The sequence below is a fragment of the Physeter macrocephalus genome, chromosome 18 (genome assembly GCF_002837175.3).
Source record: "Physeter macrocephalus isolate SW-GA chromosome 18, ASM283717v5, whole genome shotgun sequence".
NCBI classification, from domain to species: domain Eukaryota; kingdom Metazoa; phylum Chordata; class Mammalia; order Artiodactyla; family Physeteridae; genus Physeter; species Physeter macrocephalus.
In genome coordinates, this window is record NC_041231.1 from 36,122,153 (window position 1) to 36,148,952 (window position 26,800).

The window sequence follows — 26,800 nt, forward strand, 5'->3', positions numbered from 1 at the left end:
AACCTAAATGCCCATCGACAGACGAATGGATAAAGAAGATGTGGTACATATATACAATGGAATATTACTCAGCCATAAAAAGGAACGAAATTGGGTCATTTGTAGAGACATGGATGCATCTAGAGACTGTCCTACAGAGTGAAGTAAGTCAGAAAGAGAAAAACAAATATCCTATATTAACACATATATGTGGAACCTAGAAAAATGGTACAGATGAACCAGTTTGCAGGGCAGAAATTGAGACACAGATGCACAGAACAAACGTATGGACACCAAGGGGGGAAAGCAGCGGGTGGTGGTAGTGGTGGTGTGATGAATGGGGAGATTGGGATTGACATGTATACACTGATGTGCATAAAATGGATGACTGATAAGAAAAAAAAAGTATTTAAAATGGATGAAGATGATGGTTGCAATACATTGTGAATGTATTTAATACCACTTAAAATGGTAAAAATGGTATATTTTCTGTTATGTGTATTTTACAATAATACTTTTTTAAAGGCACCATTAAAACAATCTACAAAATGGGGAAAAATATTTGCAAATCATTTATCTGATACAGGAATTGTATCCAAAATATATAACTCAATAATAAAAAGATAAATAATCCATTTTTTTAAACAGAGAAAGGATATGAACAGACATTTCTCCAGAAAAGTATACAAATGGCCAATAAGTACATGAAAAGATGCTCAATATTACTAGGTAGTAATGGGAAATACAAATCAAAAACACAGTGAGAAATACACATCAAAAACACAGTGAGGGGCTTCCCTGGTGGCGCAGTGGTTGCGCGTCCGCCTGCCGATGCAGGGGAACCGGGTTCGCGCCCCGGTCTGGGAGGATCCCACATGCCGCGGAGCGGCTGGGCCCGTGAGCCATGGCCGCTGAGCCGGAGCCTGTGCTCCGCAACAAGAGAGGCCGCGATAGTGAGAGGCCCGCGCACCGCGATGAAGAGTGGCCCCCACTTGCCGCAACTGAAGAAAGCCCTCGCACAGAAACAAGGACCCAACATAGCCAAAAATAAATAAATAAATAAATAAATAATAATTAAAAATGAATATCTGCAAAAAAAAAAAAACAAAAAACAAAAAAACACCAGTGAGACACTTCATACTCACTGAATGGCTACAATAAAAGAGACAGATAATAACAAGTTTGAACAGGAAGTAGAGACACTGAACCTTCATAAACTGCTGGTGAGAATATAAAATAGTACAGCCACTTTGGAAAACAGTTTGGCAGTTCCTCTACACAAAAACTTGTACATATATGTTCACAGTGGCATTTTTCTTCTTCTTTTTTTAATATTTATTTATTTATTTGGTTGCATGGGGTCTTAGTTGCGGCAGGCGAGCTCCTTAGTTGTGGCACATGGGCTCCTCAGTTGTGGCCTGTGAACTCCTAGTTGTGGCACGTGAACTCTTAGTTGCAGCATGCACGTGGGATCTAGTTCCCTGACCAGGGATCGAACCCGGGCCCCCTGCATTGGGAGCGCAGAGTCTTATCCACTGTGCCACCAGGAAAGTCCCGGCATTTTTTAATAGCCAAAAAATAGAAATGACCCAAATATCCATCAGCTGATAAATGAATAAATGAAATGTTATATATATCCCTACAAAGGAATATTATTTGGCAATTAAAAGGTATGAAGTACCAATACATGCTACAACATGGACGAATCTTTTTTTTTTTTTCATGGACGAGTCATGAAAACTTATGCTGAATGAAAGAAGCCAGGCACAAGAGGTCACAAGTTGTATGACTCCATTTATATGAAATTTCCAGACAGGTAAATCTATAGAGACAAAAAGTAGATTAGTAGTCACCAGAAGCTGGGAGAAAAGGAAATGGGGAGTGACTGCTAATGGGTACAGAGTTTCTTCTGGGGACAACGAAAATATTCTTGAATTAAATGTGGTAATCACTGCACAATTCTGTGAATATACTAAAAACAACTGAAGTGTATCAAAAAACTAAAATTAAACTAAAAAATATGGTTAAGAAATTCATGATAAGGACATAAATTTTGAAATTAAGTGCTTAGAAGTGGTAATTTAAGACTGTAAGTAGGGCTTACCTGGTGGCGCAGTGGTTAGGAATCCGCCTGCTAATGCAGGGGACACGGGTTCGAGCCCTGGTCCGGGAAGATCCCACATGCTGCAGAGCAACTAAGCCCGTGTGCCACAACTACCGAGCCTGTGCTCTAGAGCCCACGATCCACGACTACTGAGCCTGCATGCCACAACTACTGAAGCCCGCACGCCTAGAGCCCGTGCTCAGCAACAAGAGAAGCCACCGCAGTGAGAAGCCCATGAACCACAACAAAGAGTAGCCCCCTCTCACCGCAACTAGAGAAAGCCTGTGTGCAGCAATGAAGACCCAATGCAGCCAAAAAAATTAATTAATTAATTAATTTATTTATTTAAAAAAAAGGACTGTAAGTATATGAATTTTGAGAGAGAATGGGGCGTGGAATCTAAAGGATAAAGGTAAAGTCTTTATGGAAACCATAAACAATGGAAACAAAGATGGAAATGTCAAAACTGTCAAAAAAGTCAAAAAAATTAAGAACTAGGAAAGTATGTGTCATGCAAACAAAAGTTTGAAAAGTTCTATTAAAATTCACACTGAGGAAAATGGAAAAGTAAGTTTCACAGTTGGGAGAAAACAAAAATAACAACCAAAACAAAATCATTCGACTCATCTAAAGAGATTCCCTTATGACTTTTAAAAAACAACAATCTAACTTAGTACATAAAAAACAAGGTTAAGAAAATACACATACAGTCTAAATTTATAAAATTGAAGGCGATATGGACAGATTTCACCAAGTGTAGAGCACTAGCAATTGAGGGCAAAACTGAAATTTAAGCAGAATACTTTGGATACATATTAACAGTATTGCTTTTACACAGCAAATTTATAGGACAAGATGAACTGAACTATGTTGGATTCCCTGTCAGTAAATCAAGCACTCCCTTTTGTCTTTTTTTTTGTGGTATGCGGGCCTCCCTCTGTCGTGGCCTCTCCCGTTGCGGAGCACAGGCTCCGGACGCACAGGCCCAGCGGCCATGGCTCACGGGCCCAGCCGCTCCGCGGCATGTGGGATCTTCCCGGACGGGGGCGCGAACCCGTGTCCCCTGCATCGGCAGGTGGACTCTCAACCACTGCGCCACCAGGGAAGCCCAGTTAATTTTAAATATAAATGTTTAAAATTCACTCTAAATTTAATGGAGGGCCTTAATCCATTGCCAGTGAGCTTCCATACCCACCACTCCACTGAATAGCCCTCAAGTCACTGATGAGACTACTACCTGACAAATCCAAGGACTGCTTTTAGCTCTTAAAAGGTGACACGAGTATTTTCTCAAAAACTCTTCCCTGCCTTGTACCTCACAAATCCCATCTTTCCTGGTCCTCCTATTTCTCTGGTTGTCCCTTCCAACTCTCTTTTCTTTTTCCCTCACAGCAGTTCAAATGTTGATCATCCCCAGGGTTCTTTCCTAGCTTCTACTTTTCTAGAGATGTACAAACCTCCCTGGACGTGTATTTCCTACAGCCTTCACTGTATCTGGTAGTGACTCCCAAATCTGTCTCACTCCATCCAGATGATTTGGTTGCACTCTAGGAATTTATCTCTAACTGATCTTTCTACTATATCACTCTACTGGGTCTCCTTGCCTCTGAGCACAATTCCAATGTCTTTCACATTGTCACTAAGACTGCTGCTCTAAAAACAAGTTTTAACCATGTAATTCTATTACTTAAAATCTTCTGGCACTCCTCACCACTTGTCCTAAAGGAAAAAGGAGCATGACATTAAAATCCCTCACAACCTCATCCTGAACTAAATTTTCTGCCTCATCTTCTACTCCTCACCTAAATGATAACACACAAAATCAATTTCTCAAACAAGCCAACAACTTTTATTCCTATCAGTGCTAATAAAACTATCACTCATGCTGCCTAAAATGTACTTCCCCCTCATCTGCATGCTAAAACCTGCTCTTCTTTTAAGATTTGTTTCAGATATTACCTCTAGAGAAGCCATTCCCTCCTTCATTGCCTTCTCAATTGGTCATTCCATCCTCAACATTTCTACTGCAGTTCATTTGAATAGTATCTCTCTAAGCAATTATTTCACTGAATTGTAATTTTTTGCAGACATGTCCACTTACACAGAATCCCTAAAAACAGTGGTTATATCTCTTCACCCCTTTATCCCTGTCAGCTAGCAAACATGCCATAGTAGATGCTTAATAAAAAGATATCCAATAAGCAAATGCTATGTAATTATGTTGCTCTCTATTTTAAATACTCTAATGTTTTACAGATGGCAAACAGGCACATGAAAAGATGCTCAACATCACTAATCATCAGAGAAACATAAATCAAAACCACAATGAGATATCACTTCACACCTCTCAGAATAGCTATCATCAAAAAGACCACAAATAATAAATGTGGCAAGGATGTGGAGAAAAGGGAACCCTTGTACACCATTGGTGGGAATGTAAATTGGTGGTCACTATGTAAAACAGTATGGAGGTTCCTCAAAAAACTAAAAATAGAACTACCATATGATCCAGCAATTCCACTCCTGGGTATATAGCCAAAGAAAATGAAAACACTAAATCAAAAAGATACTTGCACCCCAACGTTCACAACAGCATTATTTATAATAGCCAAAATATGGAAGCAACCTAAGTGTCCATCAACAGATACACACACACACACACACACACACACACACATACACACACACACACACTGGAATACCACTCAGTCATAAAAAAGAATGAAAATTTTTCCATTGGCAACAACATGAATGGACCTAGAGGTTATTATGCTTACAGAAATAAGTCAAAGAAAGACAAATACTATGTTATCACTTACATGTGGAATCTAAAAAATAAAACAAGCCAATTAAGATAACAAACAGAAACAGACTCACATATATAGAGAACTAATGGTTACCAATGGGGAAGGTGAGGGGAGAAGGGCAAAATTGGGGTAGAGGATTAAGAGGTACAAACTATCAATATTACGTATAAAATAAATAAGCTTCAAGGACATATTGTACAGCACAGGAAATATAGCCATTATTTTATAATAACTTTGAGTGGAGTTTAATCTATAAAGAATTTGAATCAGTATATCATACACCTGAAACTAACATAATACTGTAAATCAACTATATCTCAATAATAAATAAATACTCTAATGTTTGACCCTATGAACTAATATATCCCAGTGTTTTATTTTAAAATATGATCAATACAGATTCAGTCCATGACAAGGTAGATAAACTGGCAAGATAAAGTTAATGAATAGATGTCTGGGAAAAAAACATCACTTATGACTAAACCCTATAACTCAATGTCAGAGTTATTCACAAAAGATACTAAGTACTGTATCAACAATATAGACTTCTCTCATAAAAAGGAGATCGCTACTTCAAATTATAATTTCTTTAGGCCTTAATTTTCTCTTCTCTGAGAGAGATACAAACCATTTACCTTATGGATATTAGAATACTCATAAGAGACTAGAAAACTTTATTTTTGCTAAAATGCATTCTTCTTTGACAGCTCCCAAGGCTGTATAATTTTCACTGAGTTGGGAAGTAAGCTGAGTGTAGCAGAACGGATGACAGTACTCAATTATTCCACTGATTTTTCCTAAATGAATATTAATCACACTTCCCTGCCCAATTATGTCATGTTTGGCCATATGACTTGCTTTGGCCAATGAAATGTGAGTGGAAGTGACATGTACCACTTTTGGGCAGAAACTTTAATTGTAATTCCATGGCTCTGAATAGCTCTTCTCCTTCTAATACCTACTACCAGAACATGTATGTTCCAGACAGGAGTTCCAGAAAGGAGAACGACTGTGGATGGAGCTGCCATCTACCTAAGTATTTAACATGAGCAAGAAATAAATCTTTGTTGTTATAAGGCACTGAGCTCTTTGGGTTGTTTATTACCACAGTATAACTAGCATAAACTAATCAACACACTGAATCAGTTGTTCTTCCTCTATATTATCATAATACACAAGCATATGATACTATAAAATATTATACTAAAGGCTTTTTATTGTCTTATGCAAACAGACTTATGATTTTAAGAAGGCAGACACTTTTTTCATCTCTAGCACCTGGCAGTAGAAGACTGATAAATTTGACTGATAGCTTGCTGAAAGAACTATAGAAGTACCCATTATGTATTTTCCAACAAATGAAGCTACATAGTTACTGAAAATTTTTTAAATGTAACACAAAAATAACTTATATTGTTTAAAAAAAAAAAGCTGAAGAAATCAAAATAACTTATACTGTAAAGAAAAGGTGAAGAGATCTGATGACCATCTATTACCTGATCTTAGGTAAAATATCTTAACATTATTCTAAAAGGTTTCGACAATATATTTATCAAAGATTTCAATAATACCGTTTTACTCACAACATATTCATTTGATAACCAGAAAGGAAAGAAGTGTGGGAGCAGATGTCTAAGCTGATGCACTGTAAAGTTCACATGCTTCCTTATCGGTTCATATTTACATATGTTTAGTTATTGTTTCTAAACAGTTCCTATAGGAAAGGCTGACCTAGAAAACTGACAAATAACAACCCAGAAGAACCAACACATAAAAATGCATAATTCAGTAATTTAAAAACTGCTAATCTAAAGTCACTTAGCACTGGGATAAAAAACATATAACCTCTAATGGTATAAGTAAATTAGGTCATTAAGAAAAGGTTATGTCCAATACCACAAGGTATCACTTATATGAGGAATCTAAAACATGACACAAATGAACCTATCTACAAACAGAAACAGACTCACAGACATAGAGAACAGCCTTGTGGTTGCCGAGGGGGAGCTGGTGGATTATGAGTTTGGGGTTAGTAGATGCAAACTATTATATATAGAATGGATAAACAACAAGGTCCTACTGTATAGCAAAGGGAGCTATTTCAATACCCTGTGATAAACCATAATGGAAAAGAATATAGAAAAGAATGTATATATGCACAACTGAATCACTTTTCTGTACAACAGAAACTAACATAACAGGAACTTCCCTGGTGGCACAGTGGTTAAGAATCCGCCTTCCAAAGCAGGGGACACGGGTTCGAGCCCTAGTCCGGGAAGATCCCACATGCTGCAGAGCAACTATGCCTGTGAGCCACAACTACTGAGCCTGAGCTCTAGAGCCCGGGTGCCACAACTACTGAAGCCCGTGCGCCTAGAGCCTGTGCTCCACAACAAGAAGCCTGTGCACCACAATGAAGAGTAGCCCCGGGCTTCCCTGGTGGTGCAGTGGTTAAGAGTCTGCCTGCCGGTGCAGGGGACACAGGTTCGAGCCCTGGTCTGGGAAGATCCCACATGCCGCGGAACAACTAGGCCTGTGAGCCACAACTACTGAGCCTCCGCGTCTGGAGCTTGTGCTCTGCAACAAAAGAGGCCACGACAGTGAGAGGCCCGCGCACCGCGATGAGGAGTGGCCCCCACTCGCTGCAACTAGAGAAAGCCCACGCAAAGAAACGAAGACCCAACACAGCCAAAAATAAATAAATAAATAAAATTTAAAAAAAAAAAAAAAAAAAAAAAGAGTAGCCCTGCTTGTTGCAACTAGAGAAAGCCTGCGCATAACAACAAAGACACAATGCAGCCAAAAATAAATAAATAAATAAGTAAACAGATAAATTAATTTTTTAATTAGGAAAAAAGGAACACTTTGGCCATCTAAACATTAACTTTTCCTATTTTTTAAGTAAAATGATGTCAGAAAGCTCAAAGTCACAGTACCAAAGCAGTTTATAAATTATAAAACTGTTTAAATATAAGGTTATATTATTTTAAAAAGCCTCCTCATTAAAAGGAAAGTTCTGCCTATAAATGTACAACATCCAAAAGAGGCAGAAGATAATCAAAGAACTAACACTGGAAAAGGGGAGATTCTGGAAAGACTTTGAGAATCTAACTGAAAAAGTCCTCTTCGAAATTAAATCCTTATTAATTAATGGTATAGTATTCCCAAAATTTCTACTGTTGCAAGAAATTATAAAACCAAATCTCCTGGAAATGGAAATCTCCTATAGCCAACAAATAAATAAAAGGACATAAATCTGAATCTACCTAAAAGAGCCATAGTAAACATATTTTCTTTTTAAATGAATAAATAGCTGTTGATTTATTTAGAATAGGTGGTATAGTTGCACAGTTCCAAAAGAACTAAAAAGGTATATACGCTGAAAAGTCTTCCTGCCACCTTATCTCAGATCAACTCAGTTTTCATCCCCGAACCCACTCTCAGGTAACCACAGTTACTAATTCCCTTGTATCCTTCCAGATCTCTTTATGCATAAGCAAATAAACAACAAATATAGATTCTTATTTTCCCTCCTTTGCATAAAAGCTAGATTACTATATACACTGTTCTGTGCCTCACCTGTCATGTTGTTTTGTTACCTGACAATACATTATCATGGGGAATTCTCCGTATCAGTACAAAGACAGATTGCTCATTCTTTTTATAGACTTTACAATGAAGCAGAATCTCAAAAAGTCAGCCTTACTTTATAACTCATCTTATAATGCCCTTGTGATCATCTCAACAAAGACATATGTAATGTTGCTGCAATAAGAAATCTTCGGAATTTAAAAAATCTTATCTGATATTTTTATTATAAAGAATTTATTAAAGTATGGAATACCTATAGAGAAGTGAACAAATAAAAAGTGTATAAGCCTGATGAATCACCACTAAGCCAACACACTCGTGTAACTATGATTTTTTAATATTTCATGACCTATTAGTATCTAGGAAATATGTTAGAGAAAATTAAAAGTGTTGACTTCCTATACTTCCATTTGGGACACAGTTTGGGGGCTTATGTTTCTTATATTCCATTTCACATAGCTTGATCTTTGTTATTTTTCTTTCAAAATTTTAATTAAGTAGTTCGTACATAAAAACAATAAACACAAACATATGAATAACAACTAAAAAATAATAAAAGAAGTATTCATGTACCTAACACCTATCTTGAAAATCCCCTCCTTACCCCTCCCATGAGGCAAGCTGTATGCTTAAGGGTTAAGAGTACAGACTCTAGAGCCAGACTGCCTGAGTTTGATTACAATGTTTACCACTTATTAGCATTATGATTTGGGGAAGTTAAAGTTTTCTGCACTCTTATTTATAAGCTCCTTTACTAATAAATGAGAATAATAATAGTGCCTGCTTCACAGCATGTACTCATTTAATTATGAGAATTAAATAAGTATATATTCATAAAGCATTTAACACTTTCCAGCATACACTACGTAAAATTTAGCTATTTTTGTATTCACTCTCTGCCACCCTCACATGGAAATATGTTTACCATTCTATTACTATATATGTAGTAAAATGGATGTATGGATGAGAATTGTGATTTTTAAATTTTATACTAACTGGCATCGCATCAGAGTCTAAGTATTCCTTTGCAACTTGCTTTTTTCATTCAAAATTTCTGAGATTCATCTACATTGATACATACAGCTATTGTTCATTCATGTTTATTCCTGTATAGTATTCTATGGTGTAATTTAAAAGAAGTATCTACATATTTCTGTCAACAGACACCTGGATTATTTCCAGTTTTTGCTATTATGAAAAATGCTACTACTAACATGCTTGAACATGTCTCCTGACACAGATTTGTAAAAACGTTTTTCTACAGTATATATCTAGGTGAAGAACTGCTGGGTCACTAGGTATATACAAGTTTAACATTATAACAATGTCAAATTGTTTATCAAAATGGTTATATTATAAGCATCACATGCTTCATTAGGAAAGAAGCGGTATTAAATCAATGATCTAAGCCTCCAATTCAAGAAACTAGAAAACAGAAGAGGAAATTAAAACCAAAGAAGGCAGAAAAATGGATATAATAAAGGACAAATCCATGGAACAGATAACAGAAAAAAATAATAAAGAAAAATCTCTTTAAAATAACTGATTCTTTAAGAAGATCAGTGAAGTTGATAACTCTCTAGCCAAAAGGATAAAGAAAAAAAGAGAAAAGATACAAATTATCAGTATTGGGAACAAGAGAGGTAAGTAACACCACTACTGATTCTATAGATATTAAAAGGATAATAAGGTAATGTTATAATTTTATGCCAATAAATCCAACAAATAAGATGAAACAGAAATTTCTTGAAAGACAAAAACTACCAAAGTCAATGCGAGAAGAAATAGACCTGAAAAGCCATATAGCTAACAGAGAAAGTAAGCTTATAGTTTAAAACATTACACACACACACACACACACACACACACACACACACACACACACAAAGACACAAACAGATCCAGATGACTTCACTGGTGAACTCTAACAAGCATTTAAGACTAATCTTTCATGAACAAAGAAGCAAAAAGCCTGAACAAAATATAAGCCAATCAACCAGCAATGTATAAAAGGATAATACAGTACAATAAAGTGGATTCTATCCCAGTAATGCAAAGTTGGTTTAACATTCAAAACTCAACGTAACTCATCACATGAACAATAGAGCATGAGAGTTCCTAGTGCTCTACAGTGTCATCCACACTTGATGTTATCTTTTTTTAAAATATTTATTTATTTGGCTGTGCTGGGTCTTAGCTGTGGCACACGGGATCTTCGTTGCGGCATGCAGGATCTTTAGTTGCTGCATGCGGGATCTTTAGTTGCAGCACGTGGGATCTAGTTCCCTGACCAGGGATCAAACCCAGACCTCCAGCATTGGGAGCGCAGAGTCTTAGCCACTGGACCACCAGGGAAATCCCAATACTGTCCAACTTTTAAAATGAGTATAGGGACTTCCTTGGTGGCGCAGTGGTTAAGAATCCACCTGCCAATGCAAAGGACATGGTTTCGATCCCTGGTCCAGGAAGATCCCACCTGCCACAGAGCAACTAAGCCCGTGTGCCACAACTACTGAGCCTGTGCTCTAGAGCCCACATGCCATAACTACTGAAGCCCATGCGCCTAGAGTCCATACACTGCAACAAGAGAAGTCACCACGAGAAGCCCATGCACCGCAACGAAGAGTAGCCCCTCTTCATTGCAACTAGAGAAAGCCTGCACACAGCAACAAAAACCCAACACAGCCAAAAATAAATAAATAAATTTATAAAAATAAAATAAAATGAGTATAAATGGTATCTCGAGGTTTCCGTTTACAGTTCCCTAGTTATGCTGAACATCTTATTATCCATTCCTTCTTCCTCTTCTGTGAAATTCTTATTTGTCTCTTTTGACCATTGTTTCTGTTGGGTTGTATTTCTTATTAATTTGGACAAGTTCTTTCTATATTCTGGATACCAATATTTTATAAGTGTATGTACCATAACTATCTTCTGTTAGTTGTTTTTCTTCATTTTTTCATTCTATTTTAACAAACAAAATTAATTTTAATGTATTTGAATTTATCAATATTTTACTTCAATGTGTTCTTTTTGTGAATTATTTATGGTATCCTTCTCTACCCCAAGGGCATAAAGATAGCCTATATTCTCTAACAAGAGACTTAAAAAAAAAAAAAAAAAAAAAAAGACAATTTTTTTTTTTTGGCTGTGAGGGGTCTTAGTTGCAGCAAGCAGGATGTTTGTTGAGTCATGCGGGATCTTTCGTTGCAGCGTGCAGGCTTCTCTCTCGTTGTGGCGTGCAGGCTTCTCTCTAGTTGTGGCGCATGGACTTCTCTAGCGGGCATTTCTTTAGTTGTGGAGCATAGGGTCCACAGCGTGTGGGCTCTGTAGTTTGCGGCACGGGGGCTCTCTTGTTGAGGCACGCAAGCTCAGTAGTAGTGGCGCACAGGCTTAGTCGCCCCGTGGCATGTGGGAACTTAGTTCCCCGACCAGGGATAGAACCCACATTCCCTCGGTTGGAAGGCAGATTCTTTACCACTGGACCACCAGGGAAGTCAAATTTCTTTCTTTTTTTGGCTGCACTGGGTCTTCGTTGCTGCAAGTGGACTTTCTCTAGTTGAAGTGACCGGGGGGCTACTCTTCGTTGCGGTGCACAGGCTTCTCATTGAGGTGGTTTCTCTTGTTGCAGAGCACAGGCTCTAGGCGCACAGGTTTCAGTAGTTGCAGGTCATGGGCTCAGTAGTTGTGGCACGTGGGCCCTAGAGTGCATGAGCTTCAGCAGTTGTGGCGCGTGGGTTCAGTAGTTGCGGTGCGTGGGCTCTAGGGTGCATGGGCTTCAGTAGTTGTGGCACGCAGGCTCAGTAGTTGTGGCTTGTGGGCTCTAGAGCACAGGCTCAGTAGTTGGCACAGGGGCTTAGTTGCTCCGCAGCATGTGGGATCTTCCCGGACCAGGGCTTGAACCTGTGTCCCCTGCATTGGCAGGTGGATTCTTAACCACTGTGCCACCAGGGAAGCCCCCAGAAATGGTATTTAAATAAGTTTATTCCAGAACTTAAAGTGACTGGCAAAAAATATATACCTTAAAATGAGGCACACAAATGCAATCTTTTAACATGCCAAGAGAGAAACCATCTTGAAAATAAGAAATCATACTTTGGAAACTTCAAATTTTGTCTACTCACTATGAATCAAATCCTCACCACTTTCCAATCACTTTATTGTAAAGTCAGCTTATTAAAGCAGATGGGTGTTTCATAACCCATTACAGAACATACCATTTTAGTTATTAGGGTTATTTGGCTGGGTTAAGGGGAGGCAACGGCTTTCCCCTAAACTACAAATCCAAGATTCTTAATCCCAGGGCCTGGGCCTTGGTTCCCTAAAGAGTTCTGCCCTATTGCTCCATCTCCACAGCCTTCCTGAAATGGAACATGACAAGTTCACCTCTGTCATTTAACCTAAACTACCTGCTCAATCCAGTAGTATAGCTCCTTAACACACAGCTGCCTCCGGACTATCCCTCTGGCCTTATGCCTTTCCATGCAGACCTTTATACACCAAGGACACCTGTTATTTTCTATCCTAAATCTTCAGGGTCCAATTCAAGCCTTCTCCACCTTAATCACATAGAGCTCCTAATTCCATTTAGAACTTAATTCTTCCCTAGTTGTTTATGAGGCTAGGTCTGGCTTCCCAATTAAACTATAAGCTCCTCAAAGACTGAAGTGATATCTTAATACTTTCATTATGCCCCATGTTGCCTAATATAGCAAATACACTCTCTTACATGTTTCCTGATTGATTAACTAGATTCTCATCATATAACTTACTCAGCTCCTTTAATTCCATATCTTCAAGTAAGGTAAGCCAAGTATGCTAATGATTTTTATTCCTTTTAACAGGGAAAGCATACAAACTTGGTAGTACTGGATAATGGATATTAATCAGAAGACTATTTGAACTGCTTTTACTCACAACACTTCTGATACCAAATGTGTGGCTGTCTTTTCTAACACTACTCCTCCAACTTTCTAAGACAAGCCGAGTGTCCTACAATTCAATTCAACTCTGACACTATCTACCTGGAGTTAATGTCAGATCCCAAAGGTTAAGGGCTCTGTCCCACAAAACTGCCCCCACTTCTACTGCCAGTCAAAAGTCCCAGGTTGTCACCGAAACTTGCAACACGGATACAATTTAGGAATGGTCAGATGAAAGAACTGCAAAGGGCAAGGTATGAGGAAAAGGGCTAGGAGCTTCCATGTCTTCTCCGGTGAGCCACCCTCCCAGCACCTCGATGTGATCACCAAACCAAAAGTTCCCTGAATCTCACAGTTCAACTCAATCTTCATCCTGCTACCCCTCCTCTTCCCAGAGATTGGTAAGCGGGCCTCAAAGTTCCAACCCTCTAATCACTTAGTCTTTCTGGTGACCAGTACCATCCTGAAGCTATCCAGGGGCTCCCAGCCACCAGTCATCTTATTAGCATACAAGAGACACTCTTATCACTCAGGAGATTCCACGAGTTTTAGGAGTTGTGAGCCAGGAACCTGGGACAAAGACCAAATTTTTTTTTACTGTATCACACTATTTCTTTAACACATTCAAAAAAGTTTCAAGGTATCAAATAACTTAGTTGAGGAGACTCGAAAGGCAGATATTCGAAGAAGAAAACCTTTTTAACAATAAAAAAAGAACACTTATAGAAAATAAGCATACAGGTCTTACCGTGCAAACACACCAACTAAAAATATAAAGAAAAATTAAAATAGCCACAAGCTACTGAACACAGATCTTCCTAGACTTACGATGGTGTTATGTCCCAATAAACCCATTGTAAGTTAAGTTGGAAAATGCATTTCATTCACCTAACCTACCGAACATCATAGCTTAGTCTAGCCTACCTTAAACATGCTCAGAACACTTATATAAGCCTACAGCTGGGAAAAAACATCTAACACAAAGCCTATTTTATAATAAAGTATTGAATATCTCATGTAATTTATTGAATAATATTCAATGAAAAACAGAATGGTTGTATGGGCACAGATGGTTGTAAGTGTACTGGCTGTTTACCCTTGGGATTGTAGAGCTGACTGGGAGCCGTGGCTTGCTGTCGCTGCCCGGCACCACAAGGGAGTATCATACCACATATTGCAGGAAAAGATCAAACTCTTAAGTACTGTTTCTACTGAATGTATTATCACTTTCATACCATCATGAAGTCGAAAAATCCTAAAGTGAACTACTGTAAATCAGGGACTGTTTGTACTTATTCTGTGCCAAACATTCTGCTAACTGCTTTACATGAATTCTCATGATCTCTACAACAATCCTATGAGGTGAATCCCACTATTAGCCTCATTTTTTGGGGGTTTTGTTTTGTTTTGTTTTTTTGCGGTACGCGGGCCTCTCACTGTTGTGGCCTCTCCCGTTGCGGAGCACAGGCTCCGGACGCGCAGGCTCAGCGGCCACGGCTCACGGGCCCAGCCGCTCCGCGGCATGTGGAATCTTCCCGGACCGGGGCACGAACCCGCGTCCCCTGCATCGGCAGGCGGACTCTCAACCACTGCACCACCAGGGAAGCCCTAGCCTCATTTTTAGATGAGGAAAACTGAGGCACAGAGACTCTTCAAGGTCACACACCTGGCAAGCAGTGGAGCCAGGATTCCAACTCAGGTAGCCCAACCCTAAAACTTCTACCAGCAGTGTTCAATGACCCCAAAGATTTGATAGCAGCTCTATTTTCCCCTCCTCAATTCTGCTAACTTCTGGGCTTGCATTTCCCAGAATACATCATTCTCTTCCGGCTTTTCTGCCTTAAACATACACTATTCCCTGGGGCTGGAATGCCCTGCTCTATTTTATACAGAGAATAAAGCCCTCACTCTTCAAACAGTAGCTTAAAAACAACTTTCTCTATAAAGCCCTCTTCATTCCTTCCATATTTGCTGCCCCCAATCCTAGGGAAGGAATACATCACTCCCTTAGCTCCTTGGAAACAATGATTCGTAGATACTTCTATTGTTGGACTTACTTGTATTGTAACTATATTTTTCAGTTCTATCTACCGGGCACGACACTGCACGCGTGAGACACTCAGATACTTGTTAAGGACTAGGAATGGTCCCAGTTTAAGTTCAACTATAATTTAAACGACTACTTCCTTCTAGTCAAGACAATATCATTCATTATAACAATATTTTACCATGTTCTATAGGCCTGCATATGCAAAAGATTCACTGGTGAGAAAAATGAATATCTTAAGATTCCCAGGTTCAGATTGGGCCTTAAAATATAAATTGCATCTTTCCAACCATTTCTCAACTCCCACATTAAGACTTTGGCACTAGAGCTTCTCAATAATACCAAAATTTTGTCTCTACCTCTTTAGTATTCATATCTTACTCTTGGTTAGACTTTTGTTTCAACAAATGTAGTTAAATTTCAAAACACCATCTACTAAATTCAAAAAAACAAAAGTCTAACCAAGAGTAAGACATTCACACTAAGAAACTAGTAACAGAAATTAAGCCACACAGTACTTCAAAAGCAGCTCTGCTAGACTATCCACACTGAACTCTACATTCTTCCACTTCCTACACACTAACCTGCTTTCACTAACCTATTACTCCATCTAACAGTCCTCTTTTTTTAAAAGAGCATTTTGAGATATAATTCACACACCATACAAAGCACCAATTTAAAGTGTACAATTCAGAGCAACCATCACCACGATTTTTTTTAAATTTTTTTAAATGCCACAATTTTATAACATTTTGGTCATCCCAAAGAGAAACCTGTACCCATTCAGCAGTCACTCCATGTATTATATTAGTCAGGGTTCTCCAGAGAAACAGAGCCAATAGGATGTGTATATATACAGAGAGAGAGAGATTTATTTTAATTAGCTCACATAACATCCTCGGGGCTGTCAACTGAAATTTGCAGGGCAGGCCAGCCGGCTAGAGAAGGGAAGAACTGCTGTTGCAGTCGTGAGTATGATGGCTCTCTGAAGGCAGAATTCCTTCTTTGGGGGAACCTCAGTCTTTTCTCGTAAGGCCTTCAACTAATTGGATAAGACTCACATTCTGGAGGGTAATCTGCTTTATTCAAAGCCTACTGATTTAAACGTAAATCACATTTTTAAAATACCTTCACAGCAACATCTCGACTGGTATTTAACCAAAAACTGGACACCATGGCCTCACCAAGTTGACATATAAACTTAACCATCACACTCCCTGTTACTTCCTGCTCCTGGCAACCACTAATCTACTTTCTCTCTATGGATTTGCCTATCCTACACATTTCATATAAACAGAATTAAACAATATGTGGCCTTTCACTGAACATAGTGTTTTCAAGGTTCATCCATGTTGTAGTATGTATCAATATTTCATTCCTTTTAATTACCAAATAATATTCCTTTTGTATAGTATACCACATTTTATTTACCCACTCATCAGTTGAAGGACATTGGGTTGTTTTTTTTTTTTTTTTTTAACAATGAACATTTGTACAAGTTTTTGTGTAGACAAATGTTTTGATTTCTCTTGGGTATATACAAAGGAGTAGAATTGCTGGCTTATATGATAACTCTGTATCATTCTTTTTACTACGCAAAATTTTCCGAAAAATTCAAAGCTACAAATTTTGTTTATTCTACAAGCATAACTACCATTGCTATACTAGTAACATACAGCATGATCTTATCTTCTGTCCCTGAACTTCTGAAGTGGAAGGAAACATAACTGGCATCTAATAATACAGTTAATATTTCTATATTTAAAGTTAAAAAACCAAATATATTCATTTTTTTCTAAATTAGATTTACTTATAGGGAGAGGTCACATATATAATTTAAAATACAACCTCCAAACATACTATACTTAGAAATTATCCAATGAAGGATGTGGAGAGAAGGGAACTCTTGTACGTTATTGGTGGGACCGTAAATTCGTGTAGCCACTGTGGAAAACAGTATGAAGAGTCTTCAAAAAACTAAAAAGAGAACTACCATATGATCCAGCAATTCCACTCCTGGGTGTATAGCAAAAAACAAACAAACAAACAAAAAAACCACCAAAAACACTAATGCAAAAAGATACATGCACCCCAATGTTCACAGCAGCATTGTTTACAATAGCCAAAACATGGAAGCAAAATAAGTGTCCATCAACAGATGAAAGGATAAAGAAGGTATGGTATATATGTACAACAGAATACTACTAAGCCATAAAAAAGAATGACATTTTTCCATTTGCAACAACATGAATGGACCTGGAGGGTATTATGCTTAGTGAAATAAGTCAGAAAGAGAAAGACAAATACTTTATATTATCACTTATACGTGGAATTTAAAAAATAAACCAATGAATATAACAAACAGAAACAGACTCACAGATATAGAGAAGAAACTAGTGGTTACCAGTGTGGAGAGGGAAAAGATAGGGGTAGGGGATTAAGGGGTACAAACTACTATGAATAAAATACATACACTACAAGGATAAATTGTACAGCACAGGGAATATAGCCAATATTTTATAATAACTTTAAATGGAGTATAATCTTTAAAAACTGTGAACCACTATGTTGTACATACACCTGAAACTTATATTTTGTAAATCAACTGTACCTCAATAAAAATAAAGCATACTAAAAAATTATCTAATGAAAGAGTATCTTTTTTAGTATATTACAGTATCTGAACAGTGATACTCTAATATCTTTACATGTAGAGTTTTTTCAAATTGTAAAATTTTAAGTAATAAATATTATTTGAGGAACTGATCTTCAATTAAAACTCTACACAGATTTACTACCAAAATATCTATGAGTTAATAGACAATAAGGTTTTTATTTCAATATATTTTTTTCTTTTGATCTATTGCCCACTAACTGGTTGGTGATGAGATTAACGATGACTAATTGCGTGGAGGTGCTGAGGTAGCAAGCAACAGAGCGATCAAGAGCATGCATTCTGCAATCAGATGACTGGGGTTCAAATCCTGACTTCACCACTCTCTGTGTTACCCTGAACAAATTCCTTCACCTTCCTGAAGCTCAGCTTTCTCATCCTGAGGATAATAATACTAACAAATTCAAAAGTCTGTTGTGAGGATTCAATGAGATAATGCATATAAAACTCAGTGTACCACCTGGTAAGTGCTCAATAAAATATTAATTTTACAGCGGTCTGGATGCTGGTCATAACCTAGAGCATATTAACACATGTCAGATAAGCTGACCATAATTCACTTGATATCATCAGCTGAAAAGTACATTTAAAATTATGATCCAATTGCTTATGAAAAAAAGTAACAACAACAAAAAACCTTACTTATCTACATACCCAAGTAGACAAATGCACAGAAAAAGCTCTGAAAATTACATACCAAACTAATAACAAAAGTTACTTCTAGAGGAAGGGAAGAGGATAAGAGATACCTATGTGAAGGAGGACATATATATACTCCACATACGTCCTTATTGCTTCAATTTTTATGAGAATGTGTTAGTTTTGTAAGTGAAAAATTAAAAAAGGAAGAATAGCTTGAAGGTCCATATTGGAAATTCATTTCTACTTGACTCAGCTAGAATAAGTCAGTAGTTATAAACGTAGATAAAACCATAAGCCTGAAAGTATTGATAAAACCTTAATGCAAATAAATAAGAAAACAAAGTTTCCTATGTCTTTAAATTAAAATCTAACACAGATTACATATTTGACAAAGGATACAGCAGAATCACCAAAGGCTTCCATGTTTTCAAGTGCCTATATAAACTTTACTTTTTTTCTTTACACCTGTCAGCTATTCTCTTTAAAGAATTAAAAATTTACATGGCACACAAGTTTTTCCAAGGTTGTTTCATTCATTTGCATAAACACTCAAATCCAAATCAGTTGCCTGAATACAAACTTAAGAAAAAATATATTTATTGCTAGGAGTAGTAGGGGTATGTTTAAAAAATGCTAGCTGACTCAGAGAAATAATTAACTCAGATTCTCTCAGTCTTTGAAAGTCTGTCATATGACAAGCTTTTTAGTTATACTTCCAGAAAATAATAGCTTAGATTACCCTTCAAGAGAGCAAAAGACAGATTTTCATTACAAAATTGTTCATTCCATAATAAGATAGTTCAGAATAAATGTCTAGCAGTTGGCTTTTATTTCAGAGGGAAACAATCTAGATTCTGGTTGCAACTATCCACAGTTACTAAGAGATGACCTTGCGCAAATAACCTCTAAACAGCAAACTCTTTTTTCATAAAATGGAGCAAGTCTGCAGTTGCTCTACCTACCTTCTAAGTGTTATACATATCAAGTGAAATAAGAAAGCATTCTGAATATCATTAAACCCTTAAAAGTATTATTTTGCATGAGAATGGATATATATGTAATGGCTCAAAATTAATATCACCAATCACAAGATTATCTAAGATACCAAAACACTTGGCAAAGTGTCTTGCACACTGCAAATTCTCAATAAATAATGATTTATACAAACACTACGTATTGGAAACTGAGTCCATGATCGCAAATTGAGAACTAACTCGAATGACCTTCTGCTCTTTGACCCTCCTCAGGGTCTGCAGAAATAGAAACTGCTCCATTCTTCACATTTCACTCATTCAAGCATTTATGTAGTGCCTATTCCCTTGTTCTCAAGAGCTCACATCTGGCAGAGCAATAGTGCATTTACGTCATAATTATTTTGTTGTCTGTGTCTCATAACGAAATTATACACAAAGTTCTATGGGAGTATAGAGGAAGAAGCAATTAATTCCTCAGTTAGTGGGAGTCAGGGAAGGTGTCACATTGGAACTGGGATGAAGGGGAAAAGTCATTCTGGAAGTCAAAACAGCAAAAACAGCACTTTTTCTAGGAACAATGAGCACTGTCACATAGCTACTGCACGGAGTCTGGGGCAAAGGAAAAAAAGTAATAGAAAATGAAGCTGGAAAAAAAAAGGGATGAGACGATTTTGAAGGTTTTGTATATCATGTTAAAAATTAATGGGGGGGGAAATTAAAGGGGCAAACAACCTAGATTTTGAGCAGGGGTATAAACTGTTCATCTACTGGCAGTGGCAGTGAGAGAAGCATGGGCAGGAAAGAGTCCTTAGAACATTTCTGCAGCTAACAAATGCCACCATTTTTCTGGATTCAAGTAACTGACATACATTAAGAACCAATCTCACAATCTTTTCACTTAAAACTCTAAATGACAGACACCCTCCTCCCTATTTATAAAAGAGAATAGATACTAAGCTCTAACATAAATACCACTTGAGAAAACCAAACAGGAGCCTGAGAACGTAAAGAATAAATTTAAGCCAAGGAGTAAAGTCAAATAACTAACTAGAACAAAAATGTTTTAAGTGTATACACCAACCATATTTTTAACAACTTGAAATAATAGATAAAATATTTCATTAACTTTCCACTACTGTTAAAAGTAACATAGAAGGAAATGATGATGTGCTGTGGATACATAACCAGTCCTTCTGAACATGTTTACATTAATGTGTATTAAACATAACATGTCAAATACATGTCTTTCTCACAAAAACTAGCTCTTAATGACCTTTGTAACTTCTGTAAAAAAAAAAAAAAAAAAGACATCTGTTGAAACATAATACAAACAAAATCAATGAATGTATGATCTGCCACTCTCCCCAGAAGCTGAGGCCAGGATCTTTGCAGTCATATGGAAGGAAGAAGGAAGAAACAATCCTGGTTGTCAAATTCTGGAGATTTCTCCTTTGCAATGACTTTCTTGCAATGTCCTTGAAACATGCCACATCATTCCTGCTTCTATGCCTTTACTTGAGCAATTTTTCCCACCCAAAACTCCTTTCCGACTGACTCTATCTACATTCTGCCCTATTCAAAAAGTCCTAAGGTCTAGCTCAAATTGCATCTTGCCCATGAAACCATCTATCCATGAAAACGTTCCTAAAATCTCCAGTCCATACAGACCTTCTCTCTTTGCTGAAGTCCTAACAGACAAGTTAACACATTTGTCTTTTTTCATTTTCTGGCATTTAGTCATTTTCTTTCCTACTATGAACCTGGCCCATGCCCCTACAACATGACATCATATCTAAACTTTTACAAAGCCTTGGAATGGCAAAGTGGTTAAGAGCTTGGATTCAAGAGTCAGAAAACCTCAGTTCAAATCCCATCTCTACCATTTATTAGCTATATGAACTTGGGCAAGTTAACCTAATCTAATCACTCTGTGCCTTAATTTCCTCATATATTAATATGGGAAAAATAAGCACCTATCTTAAATAGATATTTAAGTATTAAATAAGTTAACATGTAAAGCATTTAGAACAGGGCATGGTACATAGTACACCATAAGTTTAGTTAAGCTAACAGGTACCCACTTTTACTTGCTCCAGGCCTCTCTACATGTGGACGTTTTATCACTCTTAAATAATGGTTTTGGTATGTCAATGCTCGGCACGGAACTCTCCTGGGCCTTCCATTAACCCATGGGTCCATGCCCTTAGTTTGGCAACAAAGGCATTCCACAACCTGGCACCAGGCTATCTACTCAGCTTCAGTTACTCAACATCTACGTAACAAGAAATAATAGGAAACAGACACATAAGGCAGAGATCCTCTCCTCCAAGGTCTGAAAACTAATTCCAAAAACAAGGCACAAACATGAAAACACCACACACGACGAATGTTCACCCATAGCTACTCTCCAAGACCTTCTATCCAACAAAATCAGTTTCCTCAGTGTTTGGAAGATGCCAAAATCATTCAAAATAACTTGCTTTTGTCTGTTTTATTCCACCCTCATCCCCTCACACACAAACACAACCCATAAAAGCACATTTTCTTAACCTGTACCTGTCCACTCTTATTTCGAAGTCTAATTCAAACACCATCACTCTTTTGCCATCTGAACTTATATAATACTGTCTTATCTCAAATCAACTGTTCTCAAGGTGTTTAGTCACCCTCTCTATCCAAATATAAGCCCCTAAAAAGGAGTAACAATTTCTTACCAATTCTCATCATTTTCCCCCCATGCCCCCACCCACCACTATGCTCTCCACTGAAACAGATCATGATAGAACAGGTGCCCAAAAATATGTGTTGAATTTAAGTAAAAAAGTGAACCTGGAAGTAGACAACTACTACTACTACTTACTACTAGGTAAACTACAGTGAGACTGGAAATAAACTACTGTGTCGACCACTAGACTATCGCTGGTCCACAAAGCCTCATATCAAATAGGGCCATCCAAATCAGGAGGCAGTCCACTTACTGTCTCTTCTATGTAACCACCATATGGGTAGATTTGCTTGTTCAGTGGTACCTTGAGTCAATAGAAGGGTTAATGACCATCCTATAATCTGCCATCTAATTTGAAGAGTCTGACCTCCAAAAAGGAGTGAAGGATGATACACAGGGCCAGAATCCAAGCAGGGCAATATCCAACTGCTACATCCCTGAGTAGATGATTTGGGGAAGCTTATTAAATTCCACTCTGTGGCAAACCTGTCACCCTCCAGCATGCAGGTTTTAAGTACCATAACACATTCCATGAACTTAGCATTAAAAAATGTCACCTAGGGCTTCCCTTGTGGCGCAGTGGTTGAGAGTCCGCCTGCCGATGCAGGGGACGCAGGTTCGTGACCCTGTCCGGGAAGATCCCACGTGCCGCGGAGCGGCTGGGCCCGTGAGCCATGGCCGCTGAGCCTGCGCGTCCGGAGCCTGTGCTCCGCAACGGGAGAGGCCACAACAGTGAGAGGCCCGCGTACCGCAAAAAAAAAAAAAAAAAGTCACCTAGATTTCCATCTGCCTACACTCTTCAAATTTCCTATAATAAAAATGTATTACTTTAATCAGAAAGTTTTAAGTGTTTATTATTTCTTCCAGCTTTTAACAGTTCTCCCATAATGATGAATGCAAAACGCAACACTCTCAAATTGAAAGTCAACCAAAGGGCATATTACCCCAATTTTCCACTTCCCAGGTAAGGTGCCAATTTGGACAAAGTTCTTCACATGTTTCAATTTTAAAAATTACTTCCACATATGCCATCACATGAAAGAAAAAAATGTCTCATTACCTTCCTGAGATTCCACAGCACTACAGCAAATTGCAAAGACCTGTCTAGATGGTTCCCTCTTCCCTTGACCCCAAACACCCTCTTCTCTAAGGACTGAGCCCTTATTAAGGGCCAGGAACAGGGTGCTAAGTGATTTACATGATTATCTCAATGCTGGAAACAACAGTAGGTACTATTATTATCCCCAGAAGAGAAAACTGAAATTTAAAGACGTTTGAGGAAAAAAAACAAACAAAAAGAACTTGCCTGAGGCAATGCTTAAAGAAGGAGGGGATTCTAGTGTTGTACAAAGAAATTTGCTGGGAATATATATTAGGCCCTAGGGACTTTTGTTATGATAAAATTGTAACAAATCCTCATACTGGAAATTTATTACAGAGAAAACAATAAATGATATTTGATCTAATTGTGGGTTTTCTTTGTAACTGTGTACCTCACGCTATCTGGCACATAACAGACGCTCAATCAAAACCTACTGTCTGGGGCTTCCCTGGTGGCACAGTGGTTAGGAATCGGCCTGCCAATGCAGGGGACAAGGGTTCGAGCCCTGGTCAGGGAAGATCCCACATGCCGCTGAGCAACTAAGCCCGAGTGCCACAACTACTAAGCCTGTGCTCTAGAGCCCATGAGCCACAACTACTGAGCCCTCGTGCCACAACTACTGAGGCCCACGTGCCTGGAGCCCGCGCTCTGCAACAGAAGCCACTGCAATGAGAAGCCTGCGCGCTGCAACGAAAAGTAGCCCCTGCTCGCCGCAACTAGAGAAAGCCCGCGTGCAGCAACGAAGACCCAACGCAGCCAAAAATAAACAGATAGATAGATAGAAAAAAAATTTTTTTAAATAATAGTAGAGGGACTTATGCTTCAGGAAAGACTGAGTAGGTGTACTTTTCCTTATTTCTCCTGCTGAGAACAAATTAAACGATTAAAAAGGGCTTCCCTGGTGGCGCAGTGGTTGAGAGTCCGCCTGTCAATGCAGGGGACATGGGTTTGTGCCCCGGTCGGGGAAGATCCCACATGCCGCGCAGCGGCTGGGCCCGTGAGCCATGGCCGCTAAGCCTGCGCGTCCAGAGCCTGTGCTCTGTAACGGGAGAGGCCACAACAGTGAGAGGCCCGCGTACCGCAAAAAGAAAAAAAAAAACCTATTGTCTGTTCAAGCCTAAACTTTAAATAGTTAATTCTTAAAACAAATTGATCACATGGCAAGATCTGACAGGTTATTTGTTTTAACTAGATTAAGTGGTAGGTGGTAAAATAATCAATAGTTATATCTACCCCTAAAGTAAAGGCCTCACATCCTGAGTATGTTTTAGAAAGAAAAAAAAGTTCAAACGGTAGAAATAAGTTGCGTATCCTTTAAAGACAAGGTTTTCTAATAACAAATTTCATTCAAAATTTTAACATATTTAAATTTATACAATAAACACTCACTATTGATCTATCCTTAGTCATCTCAAAATAAATCAAAGAAGGTACATTTGCAATGTACTTTAAGGAACCTATTACCTGATTAAGGTTCACCTTAACTGTTGCCCAGGGACATAAAAGGACAAAAATGTAAAAGCTGATTAAGGCAACTATCTATGTTTGAATTTGACTGCTGGAAAGATGAGTTCTTTAAATTACTATAGGTAACCTATGAGGTCTTTCAGGCACCCAAACTTTACTTTCCACGGAGAAAAAAAGATCTGTTCCACAGGTAAATAAATGAGCATCTGGTGTTATACAGAAAAATTAACATACTTTTTAGTTTTTATCCTACATACAGAGTAGGATATAGATATTACGCAAGCACACAGAACTTGGGCAATCTTTTCCTCCTTTCTTTGAAAAATAATTTATATAATAATTCCTTAATTCAGAAGTAACGCTTTCTCTCTTCCTTTTGAGGCTCAGGTTTCTTTCATTTCAAAACAGTACTCTTCTAAAAGACTTAAATTCTTCTTTTAAAAAACACTTAATCATTTAACTCAGAAAAAGGGACCAAAAAGTCAGGAGGTGAAACCGGAGATATTCTTATTAGTCTTACATAACTTACTCTAAGTTGGAACTAATTCAGTAGCTTAACTAAAACTTGAGTTTTAAGCACAAACATGAGCTCTTTAGTATATTCTCCTCACACGTAGATAGTTTTAAAAACTGAAAGGGTCTTACTCAATTTTTTTCTTGTATTCTTAAGATATAAGCAACCACATGTATAGTTAATTAGGATGCCAACATAAAAATGCTAAAATAGTCAGTCACTTATAACGAAGAGTGCTAAATTCAAGCTATCACATCCAGGTAATGCAATAACTGATAGAGTTGGATATAATTTCAGAAAATAAATTAATTTTTAACACTGATTTTAAAATATCACCTCTGTAAGTATGCATTAAGTGTTTTTATTAAGTGCTGAAGGGAACATCAAAAAGTGATTTTCAAAAGCAACTGGTATACATTCACCCAAACTGCAAACAAAACTCTGAAATCGTAAAGTTAGTTGTTCATGCTTAATCGTCTTTGATAATTGCAAATTATCCCTTCCTAGGTAAATATGTATCAAATCTTCCAAAATAAATTTACACAAACACTGCCCTTGCTAGAAAAGCCCCGATCTGAACTCAACTAAAAGCTACTGTGTTAACTATATCTCACCACTGAGTCATTTGAGCCCCAGAGTAATACTGGCCGCAGATTCCCTGCATTGCTTTGGGAACTGCTGCTTGCTTCATCAAGCACTGAACTGCAAATTCACCTTTCTAAAAAGACTGAAAGCAAGAAGCCAAGTTTCGCTATCTAGTTTTCTAAAATGAATTAGGGTTTGGGATTTCACTGGGAATGACCACGTTATCAAGATGCCATCGCCCTCTCGAGGCATTTAATTAACAATACCTTCTCTGTTTTCCATTCAACCACCTCAATCAAATTTCCACTAGAACCAGACACACAAAAAGTTGGTTTCATGGCCTTGCTGAAAGTCTCCTCTGGGTGCAAGCCCTGGGATCCCACATTCATTATGCAGAAGGGGCAAAGGGAAACGAAAAGCAACAACTGTTAGACAACGTAGTGACATTACCTTGCCCGTCTTGTGATCAAACCAGACGAGAGCATGGTTCCTTGACAGCACTTTGCAATCAAAGGTAGCATTATTCTGCGCTGGTCGACAGCGGGCCACCGAGCGGCCGATTTTAATAGGCTCGTCCAGGTAGACATGACGCTCCTGAAACGGGTGTGAGTTCGGGCGACAAGTGAAGATGGCCAAGGCTGACGGCATCGAGGACAGACTTGGGGTG

The 26,800-nt window shown here is 38.1% G+C and overlaps 1 protein-coding gene across 50 annotated transcripts in view; it reads right to left on the reverse strand.

The window, feature by feature from the left end:
* Positions 1-26,800, reverse strand: part of SLMAP (sarcolemma associated protein) — a 144,767-nt gene extending 117,967 nt beyond the window's left edge. For all 50 annotated transcript variants that reach the window (XM_055079709.1, XM_055079702.1, XM_055079703.1 and 47 more), the window contains exon 1: positions 26,584-26,800. In XM_055079709.1, coding sequence (XP_054935684.1) covers positions 26,584-26,781 — 198 coding nt within the window. In that variant the 5' untranslated portion in view covers positions 26,782-26,800. The remainder of the gene's footprint in view (positions 1-26,583) is intronic.